This window comes from Strongylocentrotus purpuratus, unplaced genomic scaffold, assembly GCF_000002235.5.
Source record: "Strongylocentrotus purpuratus isolate Spur 01 unplaced genomic scaffold, Spur_5.0 spur5_scaffold_6, whole genome shotgun sequence".
Classification (NCBI taxonomy): domain Eukaryota; kingdom Metazoa; phylum Echinodermata; class Echinoidea; order Camarodonta; family Strongylocentrotidae; genus Strongylocentrotus; species Strongylocentrotus purpuratus.
The window spans coordinates 56,257,415-56,282,351 of NW_022145612.1; the positions used below are offsets into that span (position 1 = coordinate 56,257,415).

General features: G+C 37.3%; 1 protein-coding gene across 1 annotated transcript; it reads right to left on the reverse strand.

Annotated features, from left to right (window-relative positions):
- Positions 1 to 12,144: 12,144 nt before the first annotated feature.
- LOC100889495 lies at positions 12,145 to 23,553 on the reverse strand. Its single transcript, XM_011664324.2, has 3 exons — positions 23,401 to 23,553; positions 21,835 to 22,119; positions 12,145 to 15,496 (listed from the first exon to the last, which is right to left on the reverse strand). Exons 1-3 carry the CDS (start codon positions 23,414 to 23,416, stop codon positions 15,399 to 15,401), a joined length of 399 nt encoding a protein of 132 aa, XP_011662626.1. The 5' UTR covers positions 23,417 to 23,553; the 3' UTR covers positions 12,145 to 15,398.
- Between the last annotated feature and the right edge of the window lie 1,384 nt (positions 23,554 to 24,937).

Consider the following 24,937-nt stretch of genomic DNA (forward strand, 5'->3'; position numbering starts at 1 on the left):
TGATTTAAATTAACCGATGATAAAAGTTTGCATACTAAAAGATAAACCCTTTATCATACACTGTCGCTCATTGAGTTGGAATATTTTTGTTTTACCCCAATTTATGGAATTATTTTAAAAATGATTTAAAAATAATAGATCTAGATAATAGTATACATTCTCAGAATTTATTGAATAATAATTTGACAATGTGTGTTTGCGTGACTGCTAAAGCATGTGTATGATACTCTGCTTATCAACTAGGAGACCTACGCCCTAAGTCATAAATGACAGTAATGAGAATTAATGCCCCACAAAAGGGCACTGATATAGCACATCGACACGGTTTTGGTCCTGGGGCCTCACAGTTACGAGGCCATTTCTTTGTCACTGAACCATGACGCAGCGGTAGGCCCTCTAGTTGATAGCATATACATGCTTTAGCCGTCACGCAAAACACACATTGTCAAATTATTATTCAATAAAATCTGAGAATGTGATATCTAGATCTATTATTTTTTAATTATTTTTAAAATAATTCCATAAACTGGGGTAAAACAACAATATTCCAACTTTATGAGCGACAGTGTATATTAGGAATATGCCTGAATAACAATTGTACATAAATCTGTTTGACACGATCTGTTTTCACATTGTGAGCTCTTCAGTGGCGGATCTAGCCAGCGGGAAGAGGGGGGGGGGGCCAATCCGTGAGAAAATATTAGTTGCGACTCAACCACCGGTGAATAAGCGGGGGGGGGGGGGGGGTAGCAAGCACTTTTTTGTGTCCAATTTTTCAGGAAATATTTTACCCAGACTCAGCCAGCAGGTAAATAAGCGGGGGGGGGGGGGGGGGGGGGGGAGGGGGATGGGTAAGAAACTTTTGGTTTTTTTTTTGGCCTTCTTCGTGAGAAATTTTTTTTTTTGCTGTTGTTGACCCGTCAGCCCCCCCCCCCCTACTTGAAACAATGTTGACCCGTCAGCCCCCCCCCCCCCGTGGTTCCGCGCCTGCAGAGGATCCAGCCGGCGACAAGGGGGGCGGGGAGCCAAATCTTAATACAAATTTAGCGTTGACTCAGCCGGCGAATAAGTCGGGGGGGGTGGGGGGAGAGCACCTTTCTTCTTTCCCTTTTTGATTGAGTTTGGAGGAAAAATTTAGCGTCCACCCAGCCGGTCGGTGAATCATTTTTTTTTTTTTTTTTTTTTTTTTTTTTTGGGGGGGGGGGGGGGGGCTTTTGTTTTGTGTTTTAAAAAAGGTTAACTTTAAGTTATTATCCAATTTTTTTAATCGTTTTTTGGGGCTAGGGGGGGGGGCCCTGGAGCTCTTCATGATACGTTAATCTGTAAAATAAAAATAAAATTGAAATAAAAAGGAAATTGAAGAAAAAAAGGGGGAAAAAAGAAGTAAACTCGATTAACACGTTCCTAATATATGCGTCTCTGAAACATTAGAATTCCCAATTAACCTGGGGAAAAGCTATTCAGAAAGCAAATGCATCGGCGGATCAAAGATTTTTCAAATGGGGGAGGGGGAGGTGCCAACGTGTGCACTGAGCGTACTTAATCTCTTAAGCGTGAGCCCCTATTGCACTGCCCTATACAGTGCGTCCCAGAAAAAACGAAACCGAGAATTATCGTAGTTTTATCATAACGTAGTCACATTTATAATTACTAAATTAAACATATTGGAAAGCTTAGATCCTCCTCTTTCATTTGCTGCAACTCATATGTGCATATTTCACGCATGAGTGATTAAAATGAATTTGAAGAGAGGAAACCAAAAATTCATTTGGCGGACGGTATCTGAATTTCAAAGAGAAAAATCACATTTCTAGAAAGTTGAGGTTCTGCCCTTTCATATGACACTCAATCAGGAAAAATGAGCAAGGAATGACAAAGTTCTGTTTGTTTTAAGTAGTGCTTGCATTTCCATAATTCTATCAAACGAATTCGTTTTCACTGGGTGCCTGCCATAGCAACATGCAGAATTGACAACATACTTAACTCCGTTTCGTTGACAATCAGCCATGCATGAATCTTTCGTTTTTCCGTCGTGCTCCCGCCCCCCACCCCCCCCCCCCCCCCCCCCCCCCCCCCCCCCCCACCCCCCCCCCCCCCCCCCACCCCCCCCCCCCCCCATCCCCCCAACCCCCCCCCTCCATGACCTCGATCGATGAGCATAGTGTAATTACGACATAATTTGTCTTTCGCTACGCCGTCATTTTGGGCAAGCCGATGTGCCTTGCATTGAATCATGGACATATCATAAGAAGGTCCATGATTAAATAGAGCTTAATTCAGGATTTTGCAATATTTGGGTCAAATTCTGTGACAAATTAAAACAGGAAACTGAAACACTATGAGCCCCACCCCCCCCCCCCCCCCAACGATAACGTCCTTGAGGCTGGAGCATAATTTTATTTTATAATAAAGACATAAGACCGCCAATCACCATTGCACGCCTCGTGCCGGTGCATTGAATCGAGAGCATGATTAGGTACATGTCGCGCAGAAAGGTTAAAAGAAAAATGACTGGAATTTGGTCTTTAATCTGATCAAGAGCATTTAGCTGGATTTCACACCATGGCTTGGGGACATATTCTCGTCTCCACTCAAGTCCGTTTTTCTTGTCCATTTCTCCTACTCCTTCTATCGTCTGTCACAGCTTTTATAACCATTCAATAACCTTCACATATTATGTGTTTTCCATTTTCCCTTTCACTTTCCGCTTGTCCTTCTTGTCTTCGATATCTTATCTGCCTTTTCCCCCGCCTTTTTCCTCTTCAAATAAAATATAGGTCTGCAGTCGCTTTTAAAATGTGCAGTGGCTATTGTTGTGTCTACATATCCAAGGGTGAACGCTAATGTATTTTGCATGGCACTTATGTTTAATCAAGACTTCCTCTTGGGAAAGAAGAGAATTTGAATCAAAAGGCTGGTTTGGGGAAAGGTGTATGGAGATTGGAGAAGTTGGTGATGGGATTGGGAGGATTAAGGATACGGTATAGAGAAAGAGAAACAGAGAGAGAGAGAGAGAGAGAGAGAGAGAGAGGGAGAAGGAGAGAGTAAGATAAATGAATATGGGTTGTAGCTTTTATAGTGATACACATTGAACCGTTCTGGAATTCATACAGTGTTTAGTACAATTTGCATGTGAATAATTATATATTACTTCAATTCCTATAAGATCCTTTAACATCATATTGTGCTCCCTGTCAATCGAATAGCTTGCCTATAATCAGAGTGACCGTTAGCAATGGTCTTATTCGCATTCTCGATTGCTTGGGAATGCTTGACATGTCCTCGTTCCTTAATTCGCCGAAAGACTTAAACTCCTTTATAGTGAGACGACTCCCTATACATAGACAGCAATGCACAGCATTAAACTAAAATCACGATCGCTCTTTTATTGAATTATAGATCGTGTGTCATTTAAAGAGCGCGCTTTCTTTTTTCGAGTGACAATATTGTTTTCACTTACGGAAAACACCGGAAGCCACATCACACTTTAGATTAGGGTTATGCGTAGGTTCTTCGTTAATGGTTTGGTGATTTGTCCGCAGTCAAGCTGGTATATCAAAGCGGAATGACCACAGAACATGTGTAGGTTTCTATGTCACCGACCGCGAGGTTTAACCCGTTCGGTGCCATCTCCGAAAAAAGATGACACAAAATGGTTGTTTTTGCGCGTATTATACCAATAGTCAGTATTGCGAGCGATAGAATTACCGCGTAAAAGTTCTATGGGATGTTGGGGGTATAGCGAGGATCGTCATGCAGAAGGGGGGCAGCAAAAACACGAAAAAACCGCCCCATCAAAGTAAATCGGTCGACATTTACAGAGCATCCTCGGTCCTAGCTCACAGAAACATTAACTTGTTAAAATGAATAATCATAAACTGTATCTGTTCTGAGAAGGCTTACACGTATACCTGTTTTCATTCGAGTGTTTTTTTCAGACTTGAAATGATTCATCATTTAAAATGGAATTTAATCTACTCCAATTCCAGGCTAAAGGCCAAATAGACGGCACACTTTGTTGACAAAAGTGATAACATGTTATTCACGACGCGTTTCTACGCTTTCCAGTAATTACTGAACATCAGCCAGAAATACATGTTAAAAAGTAGCCTAAAATGCATGATATCTGTCGTTGTAAACTGTTTTTGTTTCTTTTCGTTTTCGACCATTGTACCCCAACATCTCTCTGTTGATTCCCCACTCTCCCTCTCCCTCGCTCTCTCATTCTTCTCTGTCTCTCTTTTTCTTCCCTCTTTTGTTCTGCATTCTCGATAATTCACCCCAAATCTCTCTTCTGATCCCCTACCCCACCCCCTCTCTCTTTTCTCTCACTTTATCTCTCTCTCTCTTTCTTTCTTTCTTACTCTGTCTCGGTTTCTCTCTCTTTCTTCCCTCTTGTTTTTCTCCGTTCTCGATAATTTTATCCCTAATGCTCTCTCTCTCTCTCTCTCTCTCTCTCTCTCCCTGTTTATCACAAATGACAATGTAATTTCGCTCTTTTTCCCCTCCGATTATCTTTTGGGGCTTTCTCCTATATCGTTCTCATATTCCTCCCTCTAAAGCCCCCCTCTTATCATTTTTCTTACAGTTGAGTTGGGCTTCCGTTCAAAGAGGCAAACCTATCAATATCGGGGGGGGGGGGAGGGTTGACCTGGATAGAGCGAAAACGGTGATTTCATATAGACTTAAATTCGATCTAGAGAAGCCTATCCCGCAGAAGATCCAAATTGCGTGCGCAAAAATGACAGGAAGGAACCACTTTGGGAATTTCATCATTCCGAGAGCCGAATGATGTGAAAGTGTGAAAGAGGGAAAGTCGAGAAAAGGTTAGCTAGACGTCCATGATGATTAACAACATGAGGCAAGCTGGGTGTATCCACTACGTAGTAGCAGTTCTAGAAGGGGTGGGTTCGGGGGTCAAGTCCCCCCCCCCCCCCCCCCGGAAAAGAAAAAAGAAACTCGCGAGGCACATGTAGAAAATGGATGCAATAACCTTATCCCTCTCACACTCCTTCTCCATTATTCTTCCAGAACAAGTCCGTCCTCTCCCTCCCCTTTCTTCGCAGACCTCTGAAAATAAAATCAATACAGCTGAAATTGGTGGTGGTAATATGAAAGTAAGAGGTTTAACGTGTAATAGTTGGAACTGCTTTCAGTAAGCCCTGTTAACCCCCATGTATAACATTTCTGGATACGCTCCTGTCAATATTAAAGAAGGAGGGGTCTCTCTGAAAATTGGATCATTGTTGCTCCATTTAATAGTTTGGGCAAAGAAAATGTAGGTCAGGACGATGGTAACATTCAACCGGAAAGACGGTTTATATATCATATTTGACACTTAAAAACATAAGTAACATCAAAATTGAAGGTAAATGGGAGTGCTTTGGATATTATTTCATTTCAAGTTGTCTCTCAGTTGACTTGTTGAAAAACAAAGTCATAAAGACTCTGACATGATTATGTAAAAATAATTATGGTAATTTTCATGTATGATTTTTTTAAAAGGTAGAGAGTTGAGGCCATCGTAATTATAAAGTAATAGTACCTAATTCAATTTTGCTTTCCCCATATCATTTCAGCTCTGCAAAGAAGCAGACTTAACTGACATTTCAACAACAGCAGACATGCTAAATTAGGGGGAAATGAGAGACATGTTTCGTTATTGAAATTAATACCCACTGAGAAATTCAGCAATGAATCAAATACAGTTTGTCCTTTCGCGTTAGACTGCCTAATTTAATATAATATCAAATTAATGCCACCGCGATAGTTTGATTCAAATCACTGTCAATTAGATTCGTCAATATGTTATTCCAAATACATATTTTTCTTTAAATTTCTATTAAATTACCAATGGCATATTCCTTTGACAATAAATGTGGATATATATATATATATATATATACATATATATATTATAAAAGTGCGAGAATTCTCAACTCTGACATGACAACGGGTGTTCCAGAATATGTAGGCGTGAAGAAAATGGTCTAGGAACGTGAGACGTATAGTTATACTTCACAATTTTATTACGAGCTTTCGGCTTGTGAGGCCTTCTTCAGGTTCTGAAGTGCAAACACATACAAAAACAAATACATTGTATGAACAAAATTATATATACAAGTACAGCTACGTCTCACGTTCCTTCACGCCTATATATAATATATATATATATATATATAATAATAGAGAGAGAGAGAGAGAGAGAGAGAGAGATAGAGGGGGGAGCATTTAGATGAGCAGCCATAAATACATTTACCAATCGACTACAACATAGTTTGAAGACGGCTCACACATTTTATCAAATATTATCGGAATACCCCTTTTTCATGAATCCAAACGCAAATGCAGCATATGAAACAAAATATATTCGCTGCCTATTTTGTTTTGGCTCAATGTTAAAACTTGCACCTTTGCGATCTTGGAACTGTACTTGACTTCATCTCGGGGCACATAATCGTTTAAAGATAACCTCGGGCAATAGTTTTAACCATGCCTCTCAAATCAGTCAGTGCTATTATTGTGTAGATTGTCCACGGCAGCACGTAAATATCTCGCGTTGTAGCATTAACTCTTTGGGGGATCGGAAGCAGGTGCCCCTATAATCCAATGGCAAAAATAGGTAAAACGTGTTCAAAAGATGAAAAGAGAATGACAGAGATGGGATGAGTTGGGGTAGGATGGGAGGGAGGGGTCGAGAGAAAGAGAGAGAGAGAGAGAGAGAGAGAGAGTTGGGAGAAGGTGACATGAACCCTTACCAGTGCCCAATCCACGTTATAAGATCAGTGTCACCCCTCCTCTAACTGGATCCCCGCCTCGCCACCGTATATAATTCAATTGATTGATATACTGTGGGTTTTGTATATCAACTTTGAGGTTTCCAACAAAGAAGAAAAACGAATTCCAACGAACTGGAAATTAACATGAAATTATAAAGGCTTTGGCATTCATTCGTGATTAATTGTTGATTTGAATGTACACATTGACTGGAATCTGATTAGCGCATGTGGTTGCAGAAGCTTTCCTCTTCGTCGTCGGTTTTTAACCAGCAAAGGACACTCACTCCGCTCACTCTATACCTTTATTTTTGCGATTTTTATTTGCCTTATTTTATTAATACAATTTTCAGCATCCTACGCCATTAATACTCTTTTCTTCATGATTATTTTTAGTTTGATTTGATTATGATACATGTATTAAGTTTGACCTCAGGCCTATAAGTTGTCTATAATTGTTCTGCTAATGAGAAAAAAGGTCGTGCTGTCGCTGTTTGCGTTGCAAATTTATCGAGTTTGCTGCGTTTCATTTAAGGAATCGAGGCATTTTAGAATATTGAAACAAAGAAAAAAATCAATATAAGTGTAACTAGTGTTAGATACCATTTGGACCGTTTCATTTGATTATTTCTATGCTCAAATTAGAATTGTTTTTGCAATTATGCTCCTCGAATTTATAATATTACAGGAGTAAGGCCTATATATAATATATTATATATTATAAAACGGCGTGTACGCAGGGGGGTGTTTGGGGGTTTACCCCCCCCCCCTTTGGTATTTTTTATGTGTATAAACCCCCTAAAAAAAAATAAAAAAAAAAAAAACCCTTTGGAATTATTTTTCTTAATAACAAAAACCAAAAAACAAACAAAAACAATTATTCCCATGGCTGACCTAAAAAAGGCAACCTTACCCCCCCCCCCCCCAACGGAGTAAAATGTCAAATTTTCAAATTTCGAGACCAAAAAAAAAAAAAAAAAAATTGCCTCTTACCCCCCCCCCCCCCCCCCCCCCCCCCCCCCCCCCCGCTGAGTCGATGCGAAATTTTCGTCCCGATTTAAAAATGTTAACCACCCCCCCCTTGAAAAAATCCTGCGTACGCGCCTGTATATATATATAAAAAGAGAGAGAAAGAGTAATATTGTGTAACACTGTGAATTACATAGCTAAAACAGGTCAGTGCCCACTGCCTCATAGGGCAAATAGGGTGGGGGACAGTGATCCAACTCATTCATCGGAACAAATTAGGGCAACAAGGAGCAACAGCGCCCCAAATTTTGCTATACCTGATGATTACCAACCGTATTATAATAGAACATAAACATTTGCTAATGTTGTTTCATGAAACGAAAGGAATGACGTGACCTAAAAATGGGGGAAAATCTGCTGCTGAATCTTGGAGCTGTTTATTTTCTCTAGATGCGCCAGGAAGTTGTATGAATATGAAGGATTACGGTGTAAACCAGATCCGTGAACTGGCATACATAAGCATACAAGCATAGATGTATATCTAAACAAAGGCTGACAAGGAAAACCATTTGATGAGATTAGTACCTGGCACTACCTGCAACCCTAAAGTTCATCTACCTGACATCGCAACGAATCTTCCAGGCAAACAACTCAGATTAGGGGTACAGCTCACAGCGTTATCGCGAATCAGTTAATCAAAATGATGAGTACAGAATCCAAAACAAATATTTTTCTCTCGATGAAATACTGTAACCGAAAATAGCCGAGGGAGGAGAGTTATTTCTTCACATTTCATTTTTTTTCCATCGGTTTTTCATCAGGAGTAATCTTTTAACCTGAGGGTGTGGCATTTATGGATTAAATACACAGCCACTCTCTGATATAACTGTGTTCTTAAAATTATTTTGAGAAAATTCCAAAGAAAGATTGTCATCATATTTGTGTATATGCAGTTTTGAAAGAAAAAACGATCTTCCAACAGTCAAAAGGCTGCTCTAAGACTTTAAAGTGTCCATTATCGAGTTACAAAAAATATTTTTTTAAATTGTTAAATAATTTCCATTTCAATATTATACTTGTGTATATCGACGAAAAATGTCTTGTAAAGATCAAAGAATTTGTTTAACTTTTCAAAGATGAAATTTGTTTCCCTTGCAAATCATCTCTAGGCCTCTTATTAATTTTGGAATTGAGAAAAGATTCATTCGCAAAATTGAAAAAGAAATTAGAATCCTTACTTTGAACAAAATTTAAATCATGATTTAAATTGTACTAAATACCTATCAAGTCGAAAATATACAATTACGATAAGTGTGAATTTTCTGGGGTCAATGTTAAATAGGGGCATTCACACATCAGATTCTCTTGTTGAAGATTGTGTCATTCATTTTGTTTTATTTTATTTTCCTTGTAGATACTGACTTCTGCTCTCTCTCTCTCTCTCTCTCTCTCTCTCTCTCTCTCTCCTTTTGTGTGTGTCTCTGTCTCTCTCTCTCTGTCTCTGTCTCTCTCTCCCTCTCTCTCTATTTCTCTATTTTTCATTCCCTTTTCCATTTGCAATTATCTAACCAATAAATCCAAATTTTGATGTGACCCTTCTCTCCTTGGTTCCCATAGTGACTCCTAACGTCAATATGATAAAAGGAGAAGACGAGCAGCCCACTTTTCATTTTGATAAGTACTCCTTATCAGAGAATTTCAATTTCCTTATACTTTGATTGTTATCATTACCTAGAAGGCTTTGGTATCAAAATATCAAGATTATCCTATCCGTCTGTGACAGATAACTTTTTATTTTATGCTCTCCATCCCCGGGCAACTCCAATATGTTGACATTTTGGAACCCACGGCAAAGCATAATGATCGTCATTTCGGTTTGAATTTTTGTAATAAAAATAATCGTAATGAAACTGCACAGTGGACAAAGTCACATTTTAGTCTACACTCGAACCAATACATTGGCATATGTCTCTGTAAGATCATTCTCAGAGCTGTTTGAAAAAATAGGCCGATAAGTCTGACCAGATGATAAAACCCCACTTTTTAATGACAAAAAAGGCACCCGACTGTCACATAAAGTTTTCCGTTTTCAAACAGTATGATAGTAACATTTCCGGGAATGTGAACATGGTATGACCAATCCAAACATATTTATTTATTTATTACTTTGTCTAGCCCCATCATTTCATTGCATGTCAGCCATGTAAAGTAAAGTGAAAAATAATATTTAAAAAGAGTTGTGATGTAATATATAAAGTAGTCTAAATGTTTTTCCTTTTCCCCACGTCCATGGAACTTCTTCTTAATTTTGATACAAACTGTTTTAATAATTCTCCGTTCATCGAATGATAATGATACACTTTAAATTATTTCAATCACGCCCCCCCCCCCCGGTGCCCTCACAAAGACGCTGAATGCCTTTCTAATTCCTAGACCGGCCTCCATTCACTGAATGCAATACAGCTAGCGGGATCTGGCAATAAGAAGGGTATTCAGCGGCAAGGGCAGCGAAAGTATTTAAATTTTATATCATCAATTTCCTCATTGTCGTATCAGTATATCAGAATATGCACAGTGAAACTTCGAAATGATTTACTTTATTTAATGTTTCAAACGACACACTGACCCAGAACAGTCAGTGACGTAGCTACAGTGGGGTCAAGGGGCCTTGCACCCCCACCCCGTCTATGAAAGGGAGAAAATAAGACAAAGAAAATGGAGAGAAAAGCACGCTCTCCCTCATCCTCACCCTAAACCACCGTGTATTTGAAAGACAGGCACCATGCCCTCTCCCCATCGTGCCCATGATACCATGATGCCTCCTCATTTCATTAATTCTACTCCGTTTGCTTTCAACACTACCTAAACTCTCACATTAATGTTCCTCATGTCTCTAATTATAGGTTATAATCGTCTATTCTACCCCTCCTTTGAACCGAGGTCCCCTGGGCCTTGCATGGATTGAATTGCCCATGATAAGACGTTCGTTTATCCATCTACTTCTTGGTATAGCGAGGCCTGCTGTCTCATTCGCATCAGCGGCGTACATTGAGTCCATCCATTGCGAGGGTGGCACTGACGTCATGGAGGGGGGGGGGGGGGCAAAGTGCATCCTTGTGAACCCTATTGCCCCTGTATTATACATAGACCACTGAATCACATGTATTACATTGTATGCTAGAATTATGTAAAATCATATCCAGATAATGTTGAAATCAACCTTCTTGGCAATTCCAAAACTGCGTGGTAGGCCCCAGGTAATGAAACACATTGTACTCTAATACGTTTCTTTACTACTGTGTATTTCCAATTGACTAATCTCCTTTTTCTTTGTGTCTTTGTTGCGACACATTCTGTATAATGAGAATGAATTACTTCTATTTGTGAAATTTTACATGAGAAAAATATTTACCGTATGGTAATACTTCTTGATGAATAATTGCTTCTTTTCTTCCCCATTTTCTAGTACCACTTATGTTTTGTCAATCTTTGTGGAGTGTATAATTTGTTGAGACAATTATATTTATGAACTTTCTAATCATGTGAATTAGCTTTTGTTGATATTTACATTAAGTTATTCAAATTCTGTTGTGCAATATTATGTAATTATGCAGTACCGGTATACTACAGAGTGAATTTTTCACTGATCTGTACCCTGACAAATGCACTCATGCCCTTAATCAATATTTCATAGGTACTATTGACAACTTATAAATACAGAAAAACTCAAAGAGGACTCTCTCCGACCCAAAGACTATTTTCTCTTGTCCATAACAAGGTTGGTGAAAGTGATTGTTTTACAATTTGCATCGTTTACTAGTGTTCCCCCCCCCTCTCTCTCTCTCTCTCTCTCTCCCTTCATCCCTCCCTCCCTCTCTCCCTCACTTTCTCCTCCACTCTCCATCCCCTCCTTTATCTTTTGCTGTCTTTGTCTATACCCAATGAAGGATCACCACATGCCCAATATGAATACATGCTTATAATTTATGTCTCTGTCTGTTTATCTGTTCTCCTTCTCTCTCTCTCTTTCTCTATCTATCTATCTATCTCTCTCCCTCTCTCTTTATCTTCCTCTCCACATTCCTCTTCGCCCCCTCTCTCTCTCTCTCTCTCTCTCTCTCTCTCTTTCTCCGCCTTCTCTTCTTGATTTTGTTCTCTCTGTCTGTCCTCTTTGTCTGTCTTTCTGATCTCTCTCCTACACCCTCCATTTCCTCTTTCTCTCTCTCTTTCTCTTTATTCTCTTTATATGTCCCTTTCCCTTTCTCTTACTCTTTCTCTTTCTAGCCTTTTTATTCCTGGATATCTTGTCATTCACGAACATGTGTCGAAAACAAAATAACGTTTTCATGAAATTCTAGCATTATTCTCGGTGAAAGAATTCACACTTGAGGTGTAAACATCGGGATTAATTAGCGCTCTGTTTATTGGAAGGCCATCTCAAATTTTTTACAAAAATCACGACTTTACATTTCGCCGTTTCGGCTTTGTGTCATTTTATCACTAGTCAGTAACGACTCGCAATTAATTATCTTTATAATGTGTGTTGACATTGAGAACTTGGAACAATATTTTCAAGAAATCATGAGGAAATTAAATGTCACAAGATTTAATAGAACACTTTTCTCCTTAAAATTATTTACAAGCTAGAATTGGGATATAATGAGTAGAGCAGTATCTGTAAACACGATACCTTGATAGATAGATTCAAAATCCTCTACAAATGGCAAATTTTTACAAAAATACTTGAATGTACTGTACAAGCAAATTCATTCGTGCATGCAGTTACCGAGAAAAAAATGTACATGATACAGGAGTATTCAAACTAGTATTACGACATTGATATGGGGTCCAAGTAGCATTATATGCATTGTATACATAGGGATACTGATTTTGAATACGATAATCAAGGGAAAGAATTTTTTTTTTTTTTTTTAGTTTGTATGCCTCATCAGAATGGAGCAAATCATTTTCTCGGGAATGAACTGTACTCATTTGCTGTTCACATTTTATTTTATTTTATTATGGCGTCAATATCATGTGATATGACAGGAGGAATACTTTCTCTTCTATGTAAGTGTGGACTTATATTATTAAAATTGACATCTCGTATGCATCAGGATATTATTATTATTATCACCATTACCATTATTATCATAATGATGATTATTATTATTATTATCTTTATTATTATCATTATAAACTATTATTAACATCATTATTGTTATCATTATTATTATTGTTGTTGTTGTTTTTCGTTAGGCAAAGACAAAATCAAGAAAACAGTGAATACAAACCAATAGTAAGATTTGAAGTGAGTCACATGAATGTCGGGAAAAGAAAAAAAAGATTAAATAAGTAACAGTAACCTTAACTCAAATGTTTACATTTTCAGACAATTTGACTTTACATTAATACATAGCTCAGAAAATCAAAATACAACAAATTTGAATTGCAAGGGATGCTAGTTATCATGGAGGTGATATGATTTTAAAGAAATGCAATGTATAATATAAAGTCATATTAAGTGCATTTTATAACTTCGTCCATTTAAGGGTGGTAATGAGAAATCATGAAGTTGACTTTGAAAAAAGTGAAACTAAAAATAACACAGTAAAGAGGGGTTTATGTAGTACATAATTATTAAGAATGACATCAAGGTAATTTAACTACAGATATACACAGATGATAAGAATATTAACTGCAGATTGTGAAATTATTTTTAAAAGACACATACAAGTCATGATCCTGCATTGACAATTTGAATTAGGATTGCAGATTTAATTTACTCTGAAAACTTGCTCTTTTAACTTTGAGGGCCAGGCATGAACAGATAATAACGCAATTATCTATTAAGATGAATAAAGAAAATGAGAGGGAAAATATTACCTGACGGTTATTTACAGAATACATTATTTGAACTGTGATAATCAGAGGTGTTCATGTAGGTTTATCAATATATTCTGTCAGAATCGTGTGTGTTGTTCGATCGTAACCATTTCTGTTACTACAATCATTATCATCGTTATATTCTAATAATTATAAGCTTCTCTGATATATTCATGTGAAATCTTATGGTATTATTGGCGGATTATTATTTACAGCTCTTTTTGCATTGTTTCATAGGGTAAATTATACACCTGTCAAAGTAATGCGCATTCCCTTTGTCACAATTATTAGGCAGGATATTTGCATTAAGATAATACGAAAGTAATGTTTACGAATAAGCATGATTAGTGCTGTATACGCGTATACAGATGTTGCTGTTTAAACCATTTGGGTAAAATGCATATGCGATGACTAAATTAATGTGGTCATTATATTCTCTTAATTACACCTCAAAACAAATCAGGTCATTTGTTTCTTGAGAAAAGAAACCCAGAGGAACGAAATGACCTTATGGAAAGTTAAACTGTTGCTATAATTGGCAATAGAAAATCAATAGTATAACAGATTAAGAAAATATAACAGGATATAGAATAACAGAATACAATTATCTATTTGCCTTCAACTGTTGTGACGTATTCGCTCTTCCACTGGAAAATTTAGATGGGGCTCTCATTTCTATACATAGTCATGGTTCTTTCTTTATTGACAAGAACTTCAATAAAATACTATGTTTGATTAATTCAAATATAAATAGGAAGTAAACTAATAATCCCTTTCATTATGTAGATAAGATATGAAAATGAGACTACAGTAGTGTTTTTTGACATCATAGAATCGCTACAAATGGGAATATTTAGGTTAGCGTGGGCCTTTTGAAGGCTGGATGTTTCTCCTGTGAAATTGGCCTTCTAAAATATGTGTGTTATTAACGACTAGTTATGGATAGTTAAGAAACAGTACTGCTGCCTCGCATATCACTAATGGATTTTTGATGAGACTTTATTTGCAGACAATTGAGTATGTCTCCCGGTGCCATGTCAGCGCCTGTTAAATCGCTGTCATATCAAGGATCTATTAAATATTAAGCTACCTGACATGGCTCTTAATTAGTACTTGTTATATTTTATCTCTCAAGAGCATCTCCATGTTCTCTGGGATCTTTACATACCTTTCAGATTATTATTTAAAACGTCACTCTATTTTCTCCTTGAGCGGGTTGTTTTTAAATATATAGACAATAGTTAAGGTACTCGGGGAGAGCTCGCAGACTATCACTTTGTTTAAACAACATTTTGTGGGGATATGTCGTTTAACGAGTCGCATTGCTAAGATTTCAAAAGCAAACATTCCCAGGAATGTCCTGATCATATATTTTATGGCAATACAGTAAACATACTCTATGTCCTCCCACACACTCTTGATCTCCACCTCTGAGACTGAACACTAAGAAAAGTATAGAAATCATCTACAAAAGCAGTCCTACAATAACTTACAATATATTTCATGAAAAAATAGCTCTCAATCTCTGAAGAATGATAATAGAAAATGATACATAAGCGAACGGAATGGGTTCACACATTAACAATCTCTTTTTCTTTATTCATATACAGTCAAGAAAGTTGTTCTTCGTAACTGTCTACATCGGATGGTTGAACGAATTTGAAATGTTGTTTAAAAGAATGAAATTGTAAACACAATGCCGATTCTGGAAAAAACCGCAAATGAACTTTGTTGAATGGTGAAAGTTGAAAGGTCAGGGCATGGAGGTCAAGGTTCTTCAAGCGAGCTATCCATGATCTCTTGGATGAGTCGTAGGATTCTCATTTTTCGCGGATGGCTGTCCACAATGATGTCAACATCTTCACCTGTAGCGGGAGAAATAACGAGGAGAGAGAGAGAGAGAGAGAGAGATGGCGAAATAAGTGATAATAAGTTTCTGATCACAGTCTTCTTACAGAAAAACATCATGGTACAAAAATAATATAAGATGATGAAGCAGTTCCTAATCGACTTATTGGTTGAAAGCGTACACGTGACCAGGCATTTATTTTGCCTAACACGTAATTTACTAATGACCGGTCATTAGCATTTGCTAATGACCGGTCATAAGTAAAATCGTGTTATAAAACATCATTTTATAAAACAAATAAAACATCATCTTATAAAAAGAAATAATACACATCATTCCGTTCGGGCATTAGTAAAATTACCCACACTCGGTACCTGAGAAACAGTCCAAACACCGTCGGCTATCGTCTCTGGCGTGTTAGACTGTTCCAAAGGTACAAAGAGATCACGGGGGCACGTGCCCCACGCCCCCCCCCCCCCCCAATCGAATAGCTCACCTGCTTCAACCTCCATTACTATACCTCCTTCCCGTTCCCATTCCACTCTCTTTTATATTTCTCTCTTTTCCCCCCATTTCTTGAATTACTTCTGTCATTTTGAATGGGGGCAAATGCCGGTCCCTATACACATTTCCTGATGCTACGTTTCAACATCCAAACATAACAAAACATTTCAAAGTCGGGCAGAGGCTCATGTTATATCAAAATAAGGCATCGATTTCTGTGTTTCATGGTTCACTTAGAAGGTTATTATCACCTGAACGGCACGAGAGGAGTTATCAAGATCACGTGATTTAGAAGTGAGAGAAGGTTTATAATGATCAAGACATGTTACAATCATGTACATGTACATGATTACCGTCATGACTAAAACCCAGAGGGGTAGCACATGGAAGGACCTTTGAGGGATAAAAAAAAATGTAGTCATGTATTTTCCTTTTGCTAATGTAATATGGCGACGTATTCAGATACCGATAGCAATATATACTAAATTATTGATTTTGTAAAAACAATTTTCTTTCTTGGTACGTAAACGGGAAGGGCCTATGCATAGCCTGGGTACTGGATACGCAAATGAAACATTCTATGGTTTTCCTATCTGACTTTTGAGTCTTTCATCCACTTTAAGACTATTTTCTCCAGCATAGACAGTGCTCATCCTCCCTATCTCTCCCACTCTCTTCCTTCCTTTTCATTTCGTGCTCTCTCTTTCCCTCCTACCATTGATTGGTCTTTCAAAACAACATTAACTATTTCCCAAGTTGGAACATAAAAGTACGTTGAACTTGCTCGGCTTTCTGCAATTCAATAATCCTTCCAATGGATTATGTTTCCTTGACTGGTTTTACTGTGGTAAAATGGTTTACGCAATGAAATCTTTTCGAACCATTAGGTGCCCTTTCTCAATCACTTTCACTCATCCATCCGCTGCGCTAATTTACAACCCTCGGATTTCTCTATATTTAGAATGTTCTCAGCATCTTGTTACATTCTGAAATGTAAAGCCCATTATTTCTCCGTGACTGTATTTCATAGCCAGGGTGCTATCAAACTATTTTTTCGCTTTCAATAAATATTCATCCGCGTCGTTTGATTAGTAATATAATACCATTTATACAGTATTGGGTGATATAAAGCGTAACAGTAAATTTAAATATTCCCTTTTCCGGTACGAAACGCTCTCAGAAAATAAAGAAAATTAAAAGAGACAAATTTCCCTTTTGACAAACTAACAAAATAATCGTTTTCCTAAAAAAAAATATTTAAACAAAATAGTGAAAATGGGGTTCATCAATACCTTTTGCTCTTTACCGTATTTCGTATCTTTTGCCGCTATCTGTCTCACTCTCATTACACGTCTATAGTTAATTTACTCTATTGTCTGTCTGTCTTTCTCTCTCTGTGTATTTCTCCCCTCCCTCTCTGTCTCTCTGTCTCTCTCTCTGTCTCTGTCTCTCTCTCTCTCCCTCCTCCCCTCTCTCTCCCTCCTCCCCTCTCTCTCCCCACTTCCTTCCTTTCGTTCTTACTTTCTCATTTGCTCTCCAGCTTATTCTTTGTGCGTCCGGTCTATAATTTTAGTTGACTAAAAAGTTTACCTATACAATATCCTTTTACCAAAGTACGCTGCCTCGAAAATTATGAGTGTTTAGAAACGGCATCACCATTAGTGATGCCCTTTTAGTGAAAGCATGGTCACAATAGAAGAAAAAACAGATTCTAGTAGCTTGTTGATAGTGTTCAGATTCATGTAATATATAACATACAATTTTGGAAAAGAAGCAATCAGTTGGATTGATAAGGTTTCAAGTATGAGATACGCAAGCTTTGTTCAAATCATCAGCAGATCTATCTATCTACATGTTATTTTCAATTATTCATCTTTCTTTCTTTCTTTCTATCTCTCTCTCTAATAATTGATGTACATTTCTATCTATCTATCGAGCGATCAATTGAGCGATCTTTTGTTTTGATATAACAAAATCTCTCATTGCCATTCTTGATTTTAAGAGCTTTTCATATTTTTACGCTAAAGAAATGCTCGATATTATTACTATCATATCATAAGAGATGGCAAAATAGTGAAACTACAATGCTGTCCTCTCCGATAATATGCAAGAACTAAAAACATAAATGACAGAAAACCAGAGAGCGTAGCTAAAAATGTCAACATATTTGTTTTCAAAATTACTGTATACATTGAGGATTCAAACAAAAGAACAAAATATATATATATATCATTGCATAATATACCGGAGAAATATATATTTCAGATATTTCAGCAATTTGGGGTATGGTTGCATCGATGTCTTCTAATATCCCTCTGGTCATTGATTGCAGGACTTCTTAATGACCAAGAGATAATTATTAAGAGGGGCCAGTCGACCGCACACGATCAATCAACCCTTTTCTTTGCTACCAATTTATCTGTATAAACATATACTTATTTGTTAATACATAAACATCTTTATTCCCCATTTCATTCTTTTGACTTTATTTCTTCTTCAAAATGCTTTGAATTAATTGTACTATCCGACATTAAAAAACCTTTTATTCATCCCTGAAGTCAGAATTTCGTGTTTGGAGGCTATAAAAGTCGGGTTTTGCCGCAGTGGGTCACATAATCGTCGGCGATATTATACGTGTGCGTGTGCGTGTGCGTGTGGTGTGCGCGCGTGTGTGTTTGTGAAAGGCAGGATTGCTTTTTTTATCAAGGTTAAAAACACAATCAATTTCTCTCGATTGGATTTGAATTTCCTTTGTCAATGAACTGGATTATATATTACAATTGACAGCTTATAAACATATTTTTTCCTGTCTTGGTTGATCTAATACGCTTTGATAATTATTGAGTAGAAATGATAGCTATACGTAACGCACTTCTGTGACGTCATAGATCTGTCACGAGACAAAAGAATTTGTATTAAAGTGCAGGGGGAAAGCCGTGAAAGGGCAGCGGTCCTAATTATGCACTAGCAGATACCGTCTCTCTAAATGTGATTTATATGGAAAGGTAATTGATTTGAACATTTTTATGTGACATATTTTAAATCCCAGGTACTTTCGCCTATTGTCAATTTGGCTTATTGAATCCTGACATTTTGACGAATGTCGCATTTTTATATTATATCGCAGTATTTACCGATTCAGGGTAGAAAAATATAGAAAATAGTGATGAATAAATGCAATAATTTAAATTATTTTTGTTTAAATGGTGCGAAAGCCGGTTAGTCATACAAGCATGAAAATAAATGGTTTAGATTACTGCTACAAAATTATCCATTCATTCTTACGGACATGTCCTGGAATGCATTGCTTTACAATAAATAGCTGAAGAAGTTAAAGAAACTTTACTTTCACAAAGTTCGAAAGGCACAGTGAACATTCTGCTTGTCGTCTTTGACAGCAGTGTTAGGAAACAAAAATCAAAATTTTCCCGATGGTATGATATCGAGTTCCCAGTGTAATAAACATTAATTAATACTACTCAGGTCGTTCTCTGATAATATATTATGACAATAACGATGTTTTACCGCGACCATCATGAAATAAATTGAAGAAGTAATGCCCTGGTATAAATTGGAGGAAATTGGAGTAGAGGATTAATTAGAATGAATATCTTTCCATTTTTTTGTTATCTATGCTCTAGGATGAAAAGAATGCTATTTCACCATTCTCTCCAGGAAGAGAACTTAGTTTCATTAATAATCGTAATTATCATATTGCCACTAAAATCTCGTATGTAATGAACATAGTAAACGCATGTTTTGCATTCGTGGGGCTACTCACGAATGAATGGCACAAGTGAATTTCGCTCAATTTTCTACTCTCATTCCACCCTTCCACCCATCCCCCTCTCTCTCGCGCTCCCACCCTAAAACTCTCTCTCTCTCTCTCTCTACCTTCTACCTATGTACATATTCTTTCCATCTATTTGTCTGTCTGCTTGTCCCTTACTTCTCCCTCCCTTTTCTTTCTCTCTCTCTCTCTCTCTCTCTCTCTCCATCTCCTTTTTTTCGATAAATTCGATAAATTCACACGTGTTATCAGTATCGACAAAAAAAATTCTCTCTCTGCCCTTGTCAATATCCCATTACCTGTGTAATACCACCATTATCATAGCTATAGAATTACAAAGGTGATATAATTACTCATGTTATTATTTATACGCAATATTATACAAATCTAGTCCCCGCGGTGGTCGTGCGACTAATTATGTATGATCACGAGGCTTTTATGGTTCATTTTCCTCCTTAATAATCTACTCATTGCCATTTGCACGGCCAATGAAATGAAAATTCATATCAAATGGACAATGCGAGCCCGGGATTAGGAGATAAATGAGTTGATGCGACCGTATTAATCCTTTGATTGAGTTACGGTGAAGAAAAATGAATATATCAGATTTAAAATTGATCGTTGGTTCCGTGTTCACCTGAACATTTTGAATATTAGTTTACGACATGAAATTATATATTGTTGTCAATTGATATGATATGATATGATGTGATATTATATGAAATGAAATTATATAAATTAAACAAAAAGAATGGAAACGTTAGAAAATGATATGATATGATTATGATATGAAATGTAATTAAATAAGATGAGATAGAGAATAAAGAAAATAAGATCCTTTGAAATTAAATTGATTGAAATGAAACGAAATTGAATGAAATGAAGTGATGATACAGAGAAGAAAGGAAATGTAATGAAAATAAATAAATACCATGAAATGAAACGATCAGATGGTGAAGAAGTGAAAAACTTATATGAGCGCATGACCTTTATTGAAATTTGTCAGTCACTAACGAAAATCTTTGTCATGTATGCGGATGTGAAGAGGGCATTACCGCAATATTGTATCTCTGTATTGTCACATGACTGCATTTTGATGACAAAGAAGGCAATTTTTTTCACCTACTCATGCATATTGGCAATTTAAGAGTATTTGCACAGGCATGTGCATGAATTGAGCTTTGTTTGCGCCCTGGTTCGCGACAGTCACCGTTTTACGGAACCGGAAGCTTTGCTTCTCTTGCCCCAAAATAAATCGTATCAATCTTAATGAAACTCCACGAAGATCCAATTAATTTAATACTAGATAATCGAAAATATTTGCACAGCGGAAAAGGTAAGCTAATCGAAGTGGCATTTCTGAGATTGACAGACTGTAACCGAGTAAAACTTCTTCAATAAAATTGATTAGTGAAACATTTGTTTAAATCAAAGTCATTTAAAATTTGTCATTCAAATCGTTTATCATCTTTACGGAGCTACCAGACGAAGACAGAGGAGAGAGAGAGGGAAACGGACATAAAGAAAGACAGAGACAGAGAAGCAGTCGCATCCAGGGTAAGTTACGATTTACGAGATTCCATTTACTGACTTCCTCATTATAATCAGATATTCCAAATAAATATTCCAAAATACTACGTATTTTACGTTTGTTGAGGCAATCACCCTACTCATCTATCACTCTCTATCTTTTAATCTTCTTTAAATCCGTTTCATTTTCCATGTGCTACCATTCTTGGTCTCTACCCTCAAACAAATATCTTTAAAAGTACTCTCGATTGACTATCGAACAGACTACAGCAAGTGAAAACGCACCACAGATACACCATCGAAACCGATACCAGAACAATAACAGACCGAAAAAAATACTATGGTACCCCAAATTGCGAAGGCTTTGACGATTTTCGGTCGGTTTGGAGTCAGTTGGCGTTGGGACCGTCGTATTATCTGAATATCCCACAGTGCCACCGCTAAATCAACTCCAAAACGACCGATATTTTGTTTGTTTTGGCCTTTTGGGGGTGTGATAAACACTAAAAAGGTGATCATTTGCAACATACCTTGATTTGCCAGGTACTCTGGAGGTGACTGTCGGAGTTGGGCATTTTCCTCTGGTAAGTAACCACTAAGGTCTATCGTGGATGGGTCGACGGCGAGAAGACGGGCGGCGGGAGACATGGGGTCGATGTTGGCGGGGACACTGAGATCACGGTCGTCCGAGAAGAACGTTCTTTTGCCGATGTGTACGTGACAGAGCTTTGGGTGTCGCCCTTTGCAGAATGAACTCTTTGCACTGTGGGTCAGGTGGAATGTGGCACAGAGTGCTATCAATACCGAGAATAATGCTGTGGGGAAAAATGAGACATTCGCAATCAAGACAATAAAGACGACCGGAAAAAGAGCTATGCCGTAAAAATAATAGCATTGTTAAAATGTGAAGTTTCAAAAAGGCTTTGTCATTAGAAAGATAAACGAAGCATTAAGAATAATATTTTAGTACAATGCATAACCAAGGAGGTAGCTCACCCGGTACCCCCTTGGTAGAACATAAACCATGAAGAAATATTGTTTGTCACTAAAAGGCCGGTTGTGTCAAGCTGCTTGAAATCCCAAAGTCGGACCAGGAATTTGATGTGTCGAACATTCTGGAAACCTTTCTCCTGGTTGAATTTTCACCAACGACCTCCAATAATATCTGATTGATTGAAGCTAGGACCGATATTCGACCTCTCCTGATTTGATCGCGGGCTTTTAAACAGAAACATCGGAGAACCAACCAGAGACCTTACCACTAGACCAATATTCATCATCGTCTGTCCCTGGTCAACTCTTAGAGGTATACGTTCCATCGTGCACAATTATTCAGTTTACAACCGGATACAAATAAAAATATACCGACCAGAAAACTTTGATTGTATCTGCAATAAGGGATTTTTAAAAAAAATCCCCAATAACATGAATAACAAAAAATAGATACCGCGTTGAAAATGACAACACAAGTTAGCAAACATGGTTTTACATCTCAAAATGCCACATCAATCATTATTTGAAGCCATGAGCACAAAACAGCATTGTCTCATTAAAACTTTTTGTTTTTTATTCAAGTGGATCCTAAAATCCGTTTAAAATGTATGAAGTGAATATCCGATGTGAAAATGTCATCATAACTTGAAAGAAGTTAGGAAAGCAAAAGTTGACCCGAGAAACTGTTCGATTGTACTCTCTGACGCAACAGAGAATATTTCGTAGAGAAAAAAAGTAACGATGATGATAAAATATAAAGGGACAGAAAAACACACTCACACAAACACACACATATAGACATGCAGAGACAGAGCGAGAACAGTGGGAGAAAGAAAGAAAGAGAGCAAGGGAAATACCTAAACGAAGAGAAGACTGAGTTCAATAATAAAGCAGAGTGTAACTACTTGATATATACCAATTCGTATAAACTGCACACGATTCATTAACATAATTTATATCACAAAATATCAAGCAATAAAAAATACAGAAACATATTTACTGACGATAAAACTTCTTGATAACAAAATAAGTCAATGAATTCTCCCTGTGAACAGAAGACCAACAACTCAAAAGTCTTAGCATAAAACAAAATAAATGCTTACACTGTGTGAGATCCATGTTTTTTGGTGGATGTAAGAAGCTGACTGTGAACAAGATATAAGATATACTCTTCTTTAGACCAAAGACAAATGAGCGAAGAAATAAACGATTTTGGAATGGTGAGTCGCAGGAGTGGTCGCGCTGGAGACGTATGGCTTACTGAAGCAAAGAGGTTGTTACCCACTGCTTTTAAAAGATTCCAACAGTGATGCACTACAAGGCTGCGAGAGTGAGCGGCCGCGGCGCGCGCTCGACTGATGACGTGCAATGCCGAGTTCGTTAGAAGAGGAATTAAAACGGTGTATCGTCTTCGATAATGTTGATACGCAGTGCATCTGTGTCATGACGTAAAGCACATTTCGCTTCATCATATTCCATTTATTTATTTATTTCTATTTTCAAATATGATAACAAACGCAGGGTAGGCCTCGCAAACAATGATAAGGTTAAACAAATTTGACTAGAGAAATTAAATATTAAGATGAGAAAGATTGACATTTGCACCACTTATTTGGGTTAAATGTCAGCGAATTAAAAAAATATTCAGTAAGTTAATGAAAGTAGAAAACTAAAACTATTTTTCAGTTGCCAAAGATACTTTTTTTTGTGAGAGCCACTTGTGATGCATGGAGTATAAATTTCGAGCGTTTTAATATGCTTTCATCATTGAATGATATCAGAAAGAATTTTTTTTTTTCAATGCAAGGTGGCCAAAGACGAGATGACTGTTGCGAATAATTATACCCTTTTCTATAATTTATTCTAAGGAGAGTTGTAGCGCCACTTCCCCTAGTTCCCACACCACTTCTCGCGAATGATCAGCATTGGTCAAAAATGCTTCCCGTTCAGGTATTTGGAGTGATTCTAGGAGAGCTACCTTCTGGACTATCAGACTACCGTCCCTGGTGTAAAAGTCGTATGAAACATATCATTTTTATACCGGAGACGACTACTAAATCCCCGATTGTACATGTTTATAAAATACATATTAATTGATATATGTTTAGACTAATCCATTACAAAGCCTACAGGAACACTATGAACACAGTGTGAAACACAGTGTGATTCACACTGTGAATGAGTGTGTTCTTTCCTTTTCCGGTTATCCACAGTGTGAAACGAATCGACCACAATGTGAAAACGCCCCAATTTAACATTGTGGAGGGCACTGTGATTCGCAGTGTGAATCACACTGTGTATGAGTGTGAATGAGTGTGTTCTTCCCAGAAAGGGAAGGTCGTCTTTCCTCTCCGAATGCACATTTTCCATTAAAGGAATAATAAGATTTATTAATCGGATGTAACTGTAAATTAAAAGGTTTAGAAACGCTGCATTGAATTACAAATAGAAATAAATTAAAAGGTTAATGACAGATACTGCAATGTATGGTTTCCAGACAGATACACAGATGTTTGTCAACAAGTATGACATGTCTTCACATCTGCCAAATAGACGGGAAAAGAAACGCCTTGGTTAGACTGTATTCTGCAAGTTTTGGGGACATTAATTTCCGTCAAGAAGAAACCACGCAATGTTGTA